General features: G+C 40.3%; 1 protein-coding gene across 4 annotated transcripts in view; it reads left to right on the top strand.

Annotated features, from left to right (window-relative positions):
* The window catches only part of LOC106611581 (teneurin-3), a 229349-nt gene that overhangs the window by 45654 nt on the left and 167489 nt on the right, over positions 1 to 16206 (top strand). For all 4 annotated transcript variants that reach the window (XM_014211944.3, XM_014211943.3, XM_014211940.3 and 1 more), the window contains exon 3: positions 3260 to 3535. In XM_014211944.3, the coding sequence (XP_014067419.2) occupies positions 3260 to 3535 (276 nt within the window). The remainder of the gene's footprint in view (positions 1 to 3259; positions 3536 to 16206) is intronic.

Genomic DNA, 16206 nt, shown 5'->3' with positions numbered 1-16206 from the left:
GTCAGGGACAATGTTGTTGAGAAGTACAGATCAGGGTTGGTTTATAAAAAAAGATCAGAAACTTTGAACATCCCACGGAGCACCATTAAATACATTATTAAAAAATGGAAAGAATATGGCACCACAACAAACCTGCCAAGAGAGGGCCGCCCACCAAAACTCACGGACCAGGCAAAGAGGGCATTCATCAGAGAGGCAACAAAGAGACCAAAGATAACCCTGAAGGAGCTGCAAAGTTCCACAGTGGAGATTGGAGAATCTGTCCATCGGACCACTTTAAACCGTACACTCCACAGAGCTGGGCTTTATGGAAGACTGGCCAGAAAAGCAGTAAGCAAACATGTTTGGTGTTCGCCAGAAGGCATATGGGAGACTCTCCAAACATATGGAAGAAGGTACTCTGGTCAGATGAGACTAAAATTGAACTTTTTGGCCATCAAGGAAAACGCTATGTCTGGCGCAAACCCAACACCTCTCATCACCCGGAGATCACCACCCCATCAGTGAAGCATGTTGATGGCAGCATCATACTGTGGGGATGTTTTTCATTGGCAGGGACTGGGAAACTGGTGAGAATTTAAGGAATGATGGATGGCGCTAAATACAGAGAAATTCTTGAGGGAAACTTGTTTCATTCTTCAAGAGATTTGAGACTAAGATGGAGGTTCACCTTCCAGCAGAACAATGACCCTAAGCATACTGCTAAACCAACACTCAAGTGGTTTAAAGGCAAACATTTACATGTCTTGGAATGGCCTAGTCAAAGCCCAGGCCTCAATCCAATTGAGAATCTGTGGTATGACTTAAAGATTGTTGTACACCAGCGGAACCCATCCAACTTGAAGGAGCTGGAGCAGTTTTGACTTGAAGAATGGGCAAAAATCCCAGTGGCTAGATGTACCAAGCTTATAGAGACATACCCCAAGAGACTTGCGGCTGTAATTGCTGCAAAAGGTAACTCTGCAAAGTATTGACTTTGAAGGGGTGAATAGTTATGCACGCTCAAGAGTTTCAGTTTTTTTGTCTGATTTCTTGTTTGTTTCACAATAAAAACTATTTTGCATCTTTAAAGTGGTAGGCATGTTGTGCAAATAAAATGATACAACCCCCCCCAAAAAATCAATTTTAATTCCAGGTTGTAAGGCAACAAAATATGAAAAATGCCAAGGGGGTGAATACTTTCGCAAGCCGCTGTAGTCTAAAGAAGGCCAGTTTTATTGCTTCTTTAAATTTGGACAACAGTTTTCAGCTATGCTAACATAATTGCAAAATGGTTTTTCTAAAGATCAATTAGCCTTTTAAAATGATGAACTTGGATTAGCTAACACAACATGCCATTGGAGCACAGGAGTGATGGTTGCTGATAATTGGCCTCTGCACGCCTATGTAGATATTCCATTAGAAATCAACCGTTTCCAGCTACAATAGTCATTTACAACATTAACAGTGTCTACACTGTATTTCTGATCAATATGATGTTATTTTTATGGACAAAAAACTTGCTTTTCTTTCAAAAACAAGGACATTTCTAAGTGACCCGAAACTTTTGAACGGTAGTGTACATAGCGCATTGATGTGAATCACACTGATTCTCTCTCATTTAGCTATTTGCTCCTTACAGATTGTGTTTGTTGTGGATGGTTGTTCACAAATCTAAATGTGTATTTGAACCCAATAATGGTTGAATTCAAGAAGTTTAAGTTGCCTATCAATCATTGTTTTTGAAACCAGTGGACAGCAATTGAAATATACGCTCTTGCAACAGCCACATAGTGCAGATCCCAGCCTGTGGAATAAAAGTGAGGCTTTTTTTGCTCAATCTAATTCATGCTGATAAAAAAAAAAAAATAATTGTAAAATAGTAGTTAAGACATAAAAACTATGAAATAACACATATGGAATCATGTAGTAACCAAACAACTGTTAAACAAATCAAAATATATTTTAGTCAAAGGGTGGCTACTTTGAAGTCAAAGGGTGGCTACTTTGAAGAATCTAAAATCTAACATATATATTCATTTGTTTAACACTTATTTTGGTTACTACATGATTCCATATCTGTTATTTCCTATTTTAGATGTCTTCACTATTATTTTAAAATAAAGAAAAACCCTTGAATGAGTAGGTGTGTCCAAACTTTTGACTGGTACTGTATATCCATTGATTCTTGAAGAATATAACTTATAAATGCCTCATGAGCTTAGTTCATCTGTCACACTGAATGAGAACCCAAAATAAGCTTGTTTTTTCCCCGATGTTTGTAAACATTGCAAATGTAAACAAATACTGTATAGCCTCATAACATGGTTAAAACAATAATTTTGATATCATAGATGGTCAGTCCTTGCATCCATAGCTCTGTTAATTAATCTGAGAGTGGTTACATTTCTCCAGGCCTATCCCTCAGCTTTTAACAAAAACAGAGGCGGGGCGGCCGTTTTGTTATTATTTTATCTGTGTATTTGCCCTTTAAACAGCTGCATATTATCAAGATATCAGTATTTTCAGTAGTTCTTTAAGCATGCCATTCCATGAGCAGAGCATTCTTTTTTCAACTTGAATCAATGAGCCCAATCGTCCTCCATGACAACAAAATCATAAACAGTAGGGCTGGCTAATTAGTCCTTAGTTTTGGGGATATGCTCAGGTAATACAATTTGGCTAATCTATACTTCCGTATTTCTAAGTCCTATTCTTGAAATCAAGGGGTATAACATTTATTGTAATAACTGGAATTCTGATAGACTTTGGTTTTTAATGTAAAGATATAATTTAATCTTATTATTATTATTATTATTATTATTATTATTATTATATGCAGTAGAAAGTGATGTGTTAGAAGAAGCCTACATAACCAATCCATAAAGTAGAATGTAACATCAATATATGGCCAGCTATGTAAACTTTAACATTGATTTATCCTGCAATAGATGTTGTTCAATTGGAAATATACATGTTTGTCTTCTTCTAATGCCTTTTAAGGGGAATGTAATCTAAAAGTAACTGAATGTAATCAGAATATGTTACTGAGCTAAGGTAATCCAAAAGTTACGTTACTGATTACAATTTTGGACAGGTAATTGGTAATGGATTACATTTAGAAGTAACGTACCCAACCCTGCCTACTGCCCTTCTAAGAACAGTCACACAATTTGAAAGCTATCCACCGTGGCAGATATTCTGGGTTTAGGATTGGGGTTTGATAACATTCTTAAATTATCAGGCTGCTATTAAAGCGCATTTGTTTTTGATTTTACAGGACAGGGCTTCTCGCTGAGGCAACTTGGGATATGTGAGCCCTCCACACGCAGAGGCCTGGCCCTCTGCCCTGAAACGGGCCTCTCACACCCCCTTGGTCGCTACTCCAGAAGAACGGTCCCCACAGAAAATCATGAGCCCACATCCCCGGAACGTACCATGGCTCTCTGGGGCAGGGGTGCCAAGTCAGGCCAAAGCTCATGCCTGTCTAGTCGCTCCAACTCAGCCCTTACCATCACAGACACGGAAATTGACAATAAGTCGGACAACGAAATCGGTAAGTCTGCCAAACCTTTATTTGTTAAATGTGAGCCCCCTAACTCCTGTTTTGTGGAGGTATTGTTTAAGTACGAAGTAAAAAAAAAAGAATCACAACAAATGTTCATCCTAGTCAGCAGTGTGTTATAAACTTTCATTGGTGCTCAGGAAAACATTCATTTGTGGAAGCGATGAATGGTGGGTTCTGATTGGTGCAAGTGGTATTTGGACGGGCAAGAACAGGCATGTGCAGCTTCTGTTTGGGGATGAAAGCTATGCTTCATGGCCTTTTGTGGATAAGAATTTGGTCTACCAATTGAGTGGTTGGTAGTCACCTGGCCCTCTCCACAGGGAAGTAGGGGAGTTTTGTAAAGTTTCCCTATGGGCTAGCGTGTATTCAAAGATAGCTTTGTAAAGAGTCGGTCAGAGGTTTCGTTTAGAAATTCCACAGTGGTTGAACGAGAACACACAATAGCTGATTAAGTAGGTTCAATGGTTTGAAGTGCAATGATCTTGCTCGAAACCTGAAACTTGAGACTGTGGTATTCTTTTGAAGAGAGATCTTCTGTGCATCCAAGTATATTGCTTTAAAGGTGGAACTGACTACTTTGCAGATATGAAACAAACAGACAGTAATATCAGTCAACAATATCAAATTCCCAGTTTTTGCTACAAACCAACTTTGTAAGAGGTTTTAAAAATAGATTATGTTTGACTCAAAATTCCATGACTTAGAGCAAGGCATTGTTAGCAGAATAGATGGATGGAGCTCAATGCATGATTAATATAATTCACCAATACATTTCATGGTTGTCCAAAAAATATTGCTATCAGGTTGTAAATCACACCTGGCCTGGTACATTTTTTGCTGCCTCCACCCATTCGGGATGCACTGTTTCAGTTTCATTGACTCAATATCAAGTCATTGAAATTGATATACAAGCAGTTAGGAAAGCTAAAGCTAGCTTTTTCAAACAGAAATTTGCATCCTGTAGCACAAACTCAAAAAAGTTATGGGACACTGTAGTCCATGGAGAATAAGAGCACCTCCTTCCAGCTGCCCACTGCACTGAGGCTAGGAAACACTGTCACAACCGATAAATCCACGATAATTGAGAATTTCAATAAGCATTTTTCTATGGCTGGCTATGCTTTCCACCTGGCTACCCCTACCCCGGTCAACTGCTCTGGACCCCCCACAGCAACTCACCCAGCCTCCCCCATTTCTCCTTCTCCCAAATCCAGATAGCTGGTGTTCTGAAATAGCTACAAAATCTGGATCCCTACAAATCAGCCGGGCTAGACAATCTGGACCATCTCTTTCTAAAATGATCTGCCGAAATTGTTGCAACCCCTATTACTAGCCTGTTCAACCTCTCTTTTGCATCGTCTGAGATCCCCAAAGATTGGAAAGCTGCTGCAGTCATCCCCCTCTTCGAAGGGGGAGACACTCTAGACCCAAACTGCTACAGACCTATATCTATCCTACCCTGCCTTTCTAAGGTCTTCGAAAGCCAAGATAACAAACAGATCACCGACCATTTCGAATCCCACTGTACCTTCTCCGCTATGCAATCTGGCTTTTGAGCTGGTCATGGGTGCACCTCAGCCACGCTCAAGATCCTAAACAATATCATAACTGCCATCAATAAGAGACAATACTGTGCAGCCGTATTCATCGACCTGGCCAAGGCTTTCGACTCTGTCAATCACCACATTCTTATCGGCAGACTCAACAGCCTTGGTTTCTCAAATGACTGCCTCGCCTGGTTCACCAGCTACTTCTCTGATAGAGTTCAGCGTGTCAAATCGGAGGGCCTGTTGTCCGGACCTCTGGCAGTCTCTATGGGGGTGCCACAGGGTTCAATTCTCGGGCTGACTCTTTTCTCTGTATACATCAATGATGTCACTCTTGCTGCTGGTGATTCTCTGATCCACCTCTACGCAGACGACACCATTCTGTATACTTCTGGCCCTTTTTTGGACACTGTGCTAACTAACCTCCAGACGAGCTTCAATGACATACAACTCTCCTTCTGTGGCCTCCAACTGCTCTTAAATGCAAGTAAAACTAAATGCATGCTCTTCAACCGATCGCTGCCCGCACCTGCCCGCCCGTCCAGCATCACTACTCTGGATAGTTCTGACCTAGAATATGTGGACAACTACAAATACCTAGGTGTCTGGTTAGACTGTAAACTCTCCTTCCAGACCCACATTAAGCATCTCCAATCCAAAATTAAATCTAGAATCGGCTTCTTATTTTGCAACAAAGCACCCTTCACTCATGCTGCCAAACATACCCTCGTAAAACTGACTATCCTACCTCGACTTCGGCGATGTCATTTACAAAATAGCCTCCAACACTCTATTCAACAAATTGGATGCAGTCTATCACAGTGCCATACGTTTTGTCACCAAAGCCCCATATACTACCAACCACTGCGACCTGTATGCTTTCGTTGGCTGGCCCTCGCTTCATACTCATCGCCAAACCCACCGGCTCCAGGTCATCTACAAGTCTTTGCTAGGTAAAACCTCGCCTTATCTCAGTTCACTGGTCACCATAGCAGCACCCACCCGCAGCGCTCACTCCAGCAGGTATATTTCATTGGTCACCCCCAAAGCCAATTCCTCCTTTGGCCGCCTTTCCTTACAGTTTTCTGCTGCCAATGACTGGAACGAACTGCAAAAATCGCTGAAGCTGGAGACTTATCTCCCTCACTAACTCCAAGCACCAGTTGTCAGAGCAGCTCACAGATCATTGCACATGCACATAGCCCAACTGTAAATAGCCCATCCAACTACCGCATCCCCATACTATATTTATTCATTTGCACACAATGTATATATACTTATTTTTTTCTCCTGTATTATTGACTGTATGTTTGTTTATTCCATGTGTAATTCTGTGTTGTTGTATGTGTTGAACGGCTTTGCTTTATCTTGGCCAGGTCGCAGTTGTAAATGAGAACTTGTTCTCAACTAGCCTACCTGGTTAAATACAGGTGAAATAAAAATAAAAAAATAAATATGTTGGACAAAAACTGACAAATGTAACAAAAGTTGGGAATGTCAATACAATCAAACTAGCAACGGCAATGATCACAAGTCAGTCATAACATGGCTAATAGATTAGTGTATCAATAATGTAGCAATTTATTTAGCAGGTTAAAAAGACTTGAGCCAAGCAAGCTACCTAGCTGCTGGTAGGATGTTGTCATTGGACAAGTGACCAACTTTTCCCCCTCATATCGTTTTTCGATGGCTACAGCTAGAGATCCCGGTGTCATTTAGTTAGCTAGCAAGAAATATGAATCGCTTTGCTAGCCAACTAACAATGCTGAACTTGAACGACTGTTATCCACAGTTAGCATGTATATCTCTTAGTTGTCAATCACATGTATTTGACATAATCAAAAGGGCATGCAGGGAGTTCCCATTCAGTTGTCTAAGCTTGGTTGGGATAAGCATGCATTGGCAGGCAAGTTGCAGAAGGGCGAGCAGGCTACAATTCCCAATCTATTAACAGTGCAATTTTGACAGCCAACTACAAGCTGAAAAAGTTTGAGAGGGTTTATCTACTCTTGCCCCATTAGATTTTAGCTCATCTCGCTCTGCCTAACATTAGTTGTTGATCTTAGGGAGGGAGAGATAGCATACCTGTTCATGGTTGTTTGATCAATAGGACTGTAAAGTTCCCAAATGTAAGAGGACTTCTGTGGTATTTACATACTTCCAGAAATCCATTCAGGTGTATTTTGTGGCTTTTGGTGAATGCTTTCTAATGTTCTAAAGTCGCGCTGTTGCTACTGCCTGTGAACACACTGTCTAGTTCCTATTTGCATATAGGCCTACCGTAGATCTGATTAGCTATGGCGCACCGGTCTGTGTAGAGTCCTGGACAAGACAAACACCTTTTTATTAGGTTTTATTTGCTGCAGTGTCTATTAATTGTACAAACGCACATGGCCACTTTCCGTCTATATATTGCTATTGAATTTTCCCAAATGCCTAACTCTACGTAATTCCCAAACCTTCTATGAAAGTATGAAAATATCTCAGTGCTCGCTTGTCAGAAAATGTAAAAAAGGCATCATATTCGTCCTGGGGGTGTATATGAACAGATTTGTATGAGTAAAAATCTGTTCAAATACACCCCCAGAAAGAATGACGATTAAAACGCTGGCATTTCCACTTTAAGTGATACATCGCTCTTTTATTTTGATTTAGATAGGGTATTTACTGAATTGAAAAGCACTCTATACAGCTATATAAAAACAGTTACTTTCAGTATGTAATATTTCTTACAGTGAACTGCATTTATTCTGCATTCATCACAGATTTTTATAGAAAGTATAATGTTTTGCCTTCAACTGGTTTAATTTGAAGTTAAGTTATTGTCTAATACTTATTTGTTAATGTCTTTGTGGTATTATATTTTCTGCACATCAGCCATGGTCTCAGGTATATTCTTGGAGCAGTTTTGAAAGCTTAAGTCTTTGCTACTGTTGGTCTAATTTAAGGAGTACTTTTAATCTTTAATGCTCTCAAAAAGAATATAAAATCTGTTTACCATAGTTGCCTGTATTGTCATTGTCATGTACAGTATCACCATACTTTTCAATCATTATTACCAAAGGTACACAAGAAAGAGGCAGATGATAGTGGTTGATTATTAAAGGACTTTCGTCAAATTGCCGGAGCATATAGGAAGTGTACATGGTACAAAGGAAATATTTTGTGTTCAGACTCAATCAATTCATATTTCAGTCATGTTCAAACTCTTGAGACGTGGATCTGAGACGTGGATCTTTCGCCTCTCTTTAGTGCCTCTTGATGAACTCTCCCAGACCCACCCTCTTTGGCTTATATAACATTATCTAAGAAAAGATCATCTCCAACTGTGTACTTTGTGACAACTGCTGATGTAAAAAGGACTTTATAAAGTACATTTGAATTTGATTGATTGATGGAAAAAACATGTGGACGATAAATTGATGCAAGTGTAGTGATCGAAACAATGAATGTTCCCACCAAAGTCCACACCTGCTTGTTCGCACATTTCCTTTCGATTTGTGTTCTCATAAAAAAATGTTAAAGCCCCACATTATTTATGTGATGCCATGTAATGTCTTTCCAAATAACTTATTGACAACTTGTAATGGGAGTAAAACAAGAGATTTGAGGGACCTTACAAGGCACCTAGCAAGGTGCTTTCTTATCACTTTTTCTGTCATCTTTGTTGCATGAAACCCCCCAATCTCTGTGGCTCAGAAAGCACATGGAATTTGCTGATTTCAAAAGGCCCTGCTTTGACTAGAGAGCTCTGAACTGGTCTCCTACCCCCCGCAGCCTCTCTCCTTTGGTATCTCTTTTGGAGATGTCTGGAGGGCTGACGCTGATTGGGTCTTGTTAGTACGACTCCCCACTGTGACTTTTATCTCGCCCACTTTGCCCATATTATTTTAATCATAGGGAAAGTAAACAATACGTGCTACGTCTTGTTCGCAGGTAGCTAAGCTACCACCCTTTAGAAAGATGCAGCAAGATGCCCCAAGTTCTCAAATTGTAATTAATGCGCCAATCAACAACCGCAACATTGATTAGTTATCGTGTTATTCATATATCGTATCCGACGCCTTCTTTAATTTTCTACTGGAGCAAAAAAATAAAAAAAATTATGTCCCACTGCTATAGATCTTGTTCTTTCTCTTTTTGTCATGAAGCATTACACTTTCAACTTTTACTATTTAATGAAGCAGCTAAGAGAAATGACCCATCCAAAAGTTTCCATCAACTGAATAGGCAAATGGAAGCTGTTAGAAAGGGGCGTTCAGATCCACTTATTCATAAATGAACTCAATATTTCATTGTAATTCACACCATTCTGGGCAGTGCGAGACACATACTAGACTACTAGAGACTACTAGAGTCTTGGCAGACTGTCGGTGCATAGCATTTGCAACTGTTAACCCCCTGATCCAAGAGAAAGAAGACTAAGATTAAAGATGGTCTTTGCTGGCCGTGTTTCATCCCAAAAGAATCCAGAGAATTTAGGTCCGGATTGACAGATTTACTTTTTTGTTTTGCGATGTTGGTTTGTTTGTTTTTGTGTTGGCCCTGATGATGGGTAATTGTCTGATTTGCATCTAATTATGGTGAAACAAATGAATTGAGACGATTGTGCCGAAGCATACTCTGTCGACTACAATCCAGTGCCTAATGAACCACTCTTCAAGACATTTTTAACAGCTGTTTCAGTGCACTAATTGCAAAGTAAGTCCAATTTATCCAAACAAGACAGCCACCAAAGATATCTGCCAGTTTTACACACCACTCAATTGAATCACATGAGAAGACCGCACAGCACGCACCAGAGACCTGTTGGGTGTGTGTTTGAAAGCACCTCACATGCCCGTACACACGGGTGCACACACTGGGAGTCTAACAAACGAATGTGACGCAACATCACTCAAAACACCTGCCTCAGATCCGTGTCACATCATTTGACAGTGGAATCCTTCTATTGATCATGGAAGACAAAAATACCCTCACACCACCTACATAATTCAATAAATTGTGAATATACAGAATAATTAAGTTTAGTCAAAGTGTTTGACCATCTGTGATGTGTTTGAAGAAAACTCCTATCTGGATGCAAAACAAGCGTTCACATCTTCCCAGAGAGCTGAGAATGTGTCACTGTGTTTTGAGCCTCAGATCCTCGCGACCTGAGCGCCGGCCACATCAAATTGCAAGCCAGGCAAGGTGTTTCATTTGATGTATCGTCTTTATTTTCTCCTCTTCTGTCCCATTAACTGTTCCCTCTAAGAAGAGTTGACTCTTATCATTTGACGCTGTTTTTTGTCCACATTTTGTTAAGTTACAGCCTTATTCAAAAATGTAATACATTGTTTTTCCCCCCCATCAATCTACGCACAATACCCCATAATGACAAAGACATTTTTCCAAATGTATAAAAAATAAAAAATGAAATATGACATTTACATAAGTATTCAGACCCTTAACGCAGTACTTTGTTGAAGAACCTTTGGCAGCGATTACTGCCTGAGTCTATTTGGGTACAAGCTTGGTGCACCTGTATTTGGGGAGTTCTTCTATTTCTCTCTGCAGATCCTCTCATGATCTGTCAGGTTGGATGGGGAGCTTTGCTGCACAGCTATTTTCAGGTCTCTCCAGAGCTGTTCGATCGGGTTCATGTCCTGGATCTGTTTGGGCCACTCAAGGACATTGAGATTTGTCCCGAAGCCACTCTTGTGTTGTCTTGGCTGTGTGCTTAGGGTTGTTGTCCTGTTGGAAGGTGAACCTTCGCCCCAGTCTGAGGTCCTGAGCACTCATCAAGGATTTCTCTGTACTTTGCTCCATTCATCTTTGCCTGGATCCTGACTAGTCTCCCAGTCCCTACTGCTGAAAAACATCCCCACCGTTCCAGGACCTAAGTAAAAACCATGGCTTGGATAAACACTGTTTTTACAGGTGACCACAGGTTGCTACTTTTTAAAAGGAATGAAAGTGATTGACCCTCAGGTAACTCAGACATTGATCCAAGGCAGAAAACTTGGAGTATCATAGAAAACTATTTCAAATCTTTACTTGGGTATTTTATCGTCAAAGAAACACTACATACTATATTAAACAGAAATGGGAGGAGGAACTTAACATTGAAATAACCGATGAAACGTGGTTGAACATATTTGAGACTCAATTTAGCTCTACCAACTCAATTACTTGGAGAGAATTCTGTTGGAAGAATGTTATACGTTTCTTCATAACACCTAAACTGAAATCAAAACAGACTGACTCCAACACCCTTGTTGGAGAGAATGCGGGCTATCAAGAGCGGATCACATACATATATTTTGGTCCTGTCCTGCAATTGAAACTTACTGGGGAGAAATAAGATCTAACATTGGAAGAATAATGGGGTTTGACATAGAACAAACATTAATTTCTTTGTTATTGGGTGAAATACCTGATAACTTACACAATAGAGAAATAACCATGTGAAGATCCTACTGGGAGCCAGTAAAAAGGCTTTCACTAGGAAATGGCTACAAAAAGACCCTTCCACCGTGACACAATGGATAGACATTGCTAAAGAAATACATTATATGGAGCGTATGACCTTTGCTTTAAGAATTTATGAGGATAGAGGCCAGGAATACTGTGAATAATGGGTATCGTACTTCAAAATGGTCTAATTGAAAGATAATGTTACTGTAACTAATCTTGTGAACGTATGATGTGTGCTGTGCCTGCCAGAACTTATTCATGTTTTATTTAAACAATTTGTGTGTTCTTCAATAAAAACAAAGTAAAAAAACAACAACAAAAACATCCCCACACCCTGATGCTGTTGCCACCACCATGGGGATGGTGCCAGGTTTCCTCCTGACGTGACACTTGGCATTCAGGCCAAAGAGTTCAATCTTGTATCTCATGGTCTGAGAGTCTTTAGGTGACTTTTGACAAACTCCAAGCGGGCTGTCATGTGCCTTTTACTGAGGAGTGGTTTCCGTCTGGCAACTTTACCATAAAGCCCTGATTTGGTGGAGTGCTGCAGAGATGGTTGTCCTTCTGGAAGGTTCTCCCATCTCCACAGAGGAACTCTAGTGCTCTGTCAGAGTGACTATCGGGTTCTTGGTCACCTCCCTAGGAAGAGTCTTGGTGGTTCCAAACTTCTTCCATTTAAGAATGGAGGCCACTGTGTTCTTGGGGACCTTCAATGCTGCAGAAATGTTTTGGTTCCCTTCTCCAGATCTGTGCCTCGACATATTGCTGTCTTGGAGCTCTATGGACAATTCCTTCGACCTCATGGCTTGGTTTTTGCTCTGACATGCACTGTCAACTGTGGGACCTGATATAGACAGGTGTGTGCCTTTCCAAATCATGTCCAATCAATTACATTTACCACAGGTGGACTCCAATCAAGTTGTAGAAACCTCAAGGATGACAAATAAAAACAGGATGCACCTGAGCTCAATTTCAAGGCTCATAGAAAAGGGTCTGAATACTTATGTAAATAAGGTATTTCTGTTTTTAAATTTTTAATACATTTTAATACATCCATTATGGGGTATTTTGTGTAGGTTGTGATGATTTAAAAAAAATCTATTTTAGAATAAGGCTGTAATGTAACAAAATGTGGAAAAAGTCAAGGGGTCTGAATACTTTCTGAAGGCACTGTATATGGGATGATGTAGCATGCTCATCCATCTCCTGAACCCACGATGTTTTCTATTTTGGTGGATTACAGAGAGCGCTTGGTGGAATATTTTGTTGCTGTTTCATCGGGTAAAGGATCAATTCCATTGGAACTGAATTTCTGTCAATTCAATGAGAAGACTAGTGGAGCAAAGTGCCTCACTTTGAGAAGATTGATATCCAAGTCATACATAGATGACCTCTTATTTTCTAAAATTACATGTAAATTGACATTTCAATTAATCCTGTGTGTTTCAGTAGAATTAAACTTGACCTTCCTGTCCAAACCGATTGCTTTTGTCATTGTTGGTAAGCAGTTGCATACATCAGACCAAACTGCACAGCATGCTATTATAATCAAGACCTACTCTACCATTTTTTAATTACCAGACCTGCTATAGACTGCACTCAAGAGAAATGGCTGATTTCTTTTCAACAGGCAACCTACTGCAGTAGCTGTATTAGCCACCAACATGGAAACAGTTAGGTGTCTATTTCTCAACACATGTCAAGGAAACGGGTTCAGGCTGGGTGTTGAAGGCTGTGCTGTATATTTAACTGTCTAGATCTACTTGTCTTTTTCCTTTTGTTTTGAACAGAGTTGGCATCATTAGCATCTACTCAGGTGAAACATGTTCTAATTCCGATCGATGGTGTCTTTTCCCCTGTTGACGCACTGCATTTTATTGCTGTATCAATCATAGCTTTTGTAGACATGTGAGCAAATCAAATGCTACAGGTGAAGACTACTTGTCAAAAATGGCCAAATCACCTTGATGCTTATTGACGCTCCCACGTCGACTATAAACGCATATGTTTTAAATTACAACTCGGAGATATTGATCTGAAAGAAAAATGGTTGGCTAGCCGTTATAATACTTTGTATCCATGACTTGTTGATAAGATCATTTATGGAAGCATAAAAGCAGCTATAAAGAGTGATTTTAAAAATCATATTACAGACATGGCAGGCTTTAAACATGATTCACATGAGGGGAATGCACATTAAGATCAGTCTGATAGTCAGAGGACTTGCATGCTGTGAATATTCATGCAGTGGTATTTTAAAACGTCAAACGATTACGTTCACCATCAAACAGAAAACTTCCCCTTTGATGATTTAATGTCTGGATTGGAGAGTACATGTGCACACACTCAGGCATGCGGACCTGTGCACACACTCAGGCATGCGGACCCATGCACGCACACACAGACATGCATACACACACATTTTACATGCGAGGGAAGGGTCAGCGTACAAAGGAGGAAATAGAATGAGCCATTGAGATGATTGATCACATGACTGTGACCACAGGGAGGACAGTTTTACTTTCATTGTCAAACTCATTATACCGTAGAGTCCTCCTCTACTTTTCTTTATCTATATTCTTTATCTTTTATGCTCAAGTACAGTCCTTTTCCTGCATAAATGCACACACACACACACACACACACACACACACACACACACACACACACACACACACACACACACACACACACACACACACACACACACACACACACACACACACACACACACAGGGCGAGTGATACTGAACCTCGCCAATCCTTAAATGTGAAGAATCTCTACTCCCCTTTGACTGTATATCTCTTCTTACAATGTACGAAACATCCCCTGGCTATATACATGATATATTTTTTATTCTAAGACATCTTCTTGGGCTAGTTTAGAAAGATGTTCAAGCTACATGTACTGTAATGTAAGGGATGCCTTTCAGCCCACAGTGGCTTGGAAGTGGTTTGGAGAGGAGTATTCTGGTCGTGATTAAAAATGAATGGTATCAAAATACATAAAGCATTTGTCCCAGATTGAAGTATCATGAAACTGTGGTCACTTCAGCTCCCAGGACGGAATTATGTCATGGACGATGGAGGGGTTACTCAAGTAACCATCTGTTCTCAATTCAATTCATCAAGTCGCTAATGGCAACCTAAGCACTTTACAGATATAGATTGGAGTGCAACGGTTGAAATTGTATATTGCGTGACCAATTCATTTTCAGAGAAAACCGCACTCCCTTGTCAGCATGTCTTTTATATCCTCTATGTCTGAAGACAACTCCAACATAGGCCTCAACCACCAGGCCATTGAATCATTGCCTTTTATAATAACTGAAAAAGAAACAAGCATGAAACAGAATCTGTAGTGCAGTCGATTGAAGTTGTTTCACTTTGAATGGTTTACTTCTTAAAGTGGTAAATTCACAGTATTTATGAATGTATATGGTTTTGCGCATGATATTAACTAGAGTCTACAAGAGCATATTTAGGTTATTTAGTACCTTTCAGCAGTCTCTGTCTAGCCTCTGTCTAGTATTGTGATGTGGTTTGATTGACCGCAGTCCTAAAGAAAAATATTCCTTTCTCCCTTGCTCTCGAGTGGCGCAGCGGTCTAAGGCACTGCATCTCAGTGCTTGAGGCGTCATTACAGACCCTGGTTTGATCCTGGGCTGTATCACAACCGGCCGTGATTGGGAGTCCCATAAGGTGGCACACAATTGGCCCAGTGTCGTCTGGGTTAGGGTTTGGCTGGGGTAGGCCGTCATTGTAAATAAGAATTTGTTCTTAACTGACTTGCCTAGTTAAAATAAGGTAAAAAATTCCCCATGCTGTTATTGCAGATATGTTCTCAATTGAGATACTGTATGTTCTCAGTCAACTTACCTGGTAACAGTAAGAGTTCAAAAATAAACCGCGAGCTGCTGCTAGCTGACATGCCATATCCCAGCATGGGACCCTGTGTGGTGTATTGATCTGGCCTGCGGGTCTGCAGTAGAGGTTAGGGCCGTCTCTTGCAACAGTGGAGGTCACTCAAATAAATTAGTCAGGTTGCCTTCTAGCAGCTCGGAGGTAACAGCCCATTCATCTTGATAACCCACTGTGTCTTTTTAGTGGCCTCAATAGTGGGATTATTAGTCAATGGAGCAGCACAGGGGCAGCCAATGCCGGAGGGCTTGGCAAATATGTTATAGCGTTGGCTTAGCTATTGTTTTTTTTCTTTCTCTCGGTTCTTGAAGAATCTGTCTACAGGGTTTTGCATATGCCTTATTTAATCTCCACTGGCCTCTGTCTATTCTTCTTATAGCTCTTGAACCAGTAGCCTAGCCCAATGAGTGTCACAGAAGTAACAATATAGTTTGGCCACTTATTTTGAGCAATTAAGAAATATACACTGAGTGTACAAAACATAAGGAACACCTGCTCTTTCCATGACTTAGACTGACCAGGTGAATCCAAGTGAAAGCTATTATCCCTTGTTGATGTCACCTGTTAAATCCACTACACTTCAATTAGTGTAGATGAAGGGGTTAAAGAAGTATTTTTAAGCCTTGAGACAATTGAGACATGGATTGTGTATGTGTGCCATACAGAGGGTGAATGGGCAAGACAAAGATTTAAGTGCCTATTTACTACCATGCTGCTAGGTTTTTCACACTC

This window comes from Salmo salar, chromosome 09, assembly GCF_965601325.2.
Source record: "Salmo salar chromosome 09, fSalSal1, whole genome shotgun sequence".
In the NCBI taxonomy this organism is placed as follows: Eukaryota; Metazoa; Chordata; class Actinopteri; order Salmoniformes; family Salmonidae; genus Salmo; species Salmo salar.
The sequence above is the reverse complement of the archived record's forward strand: the minus strand, read 5'-3'. Positions and strand labels throughout refer to the sequence as shown.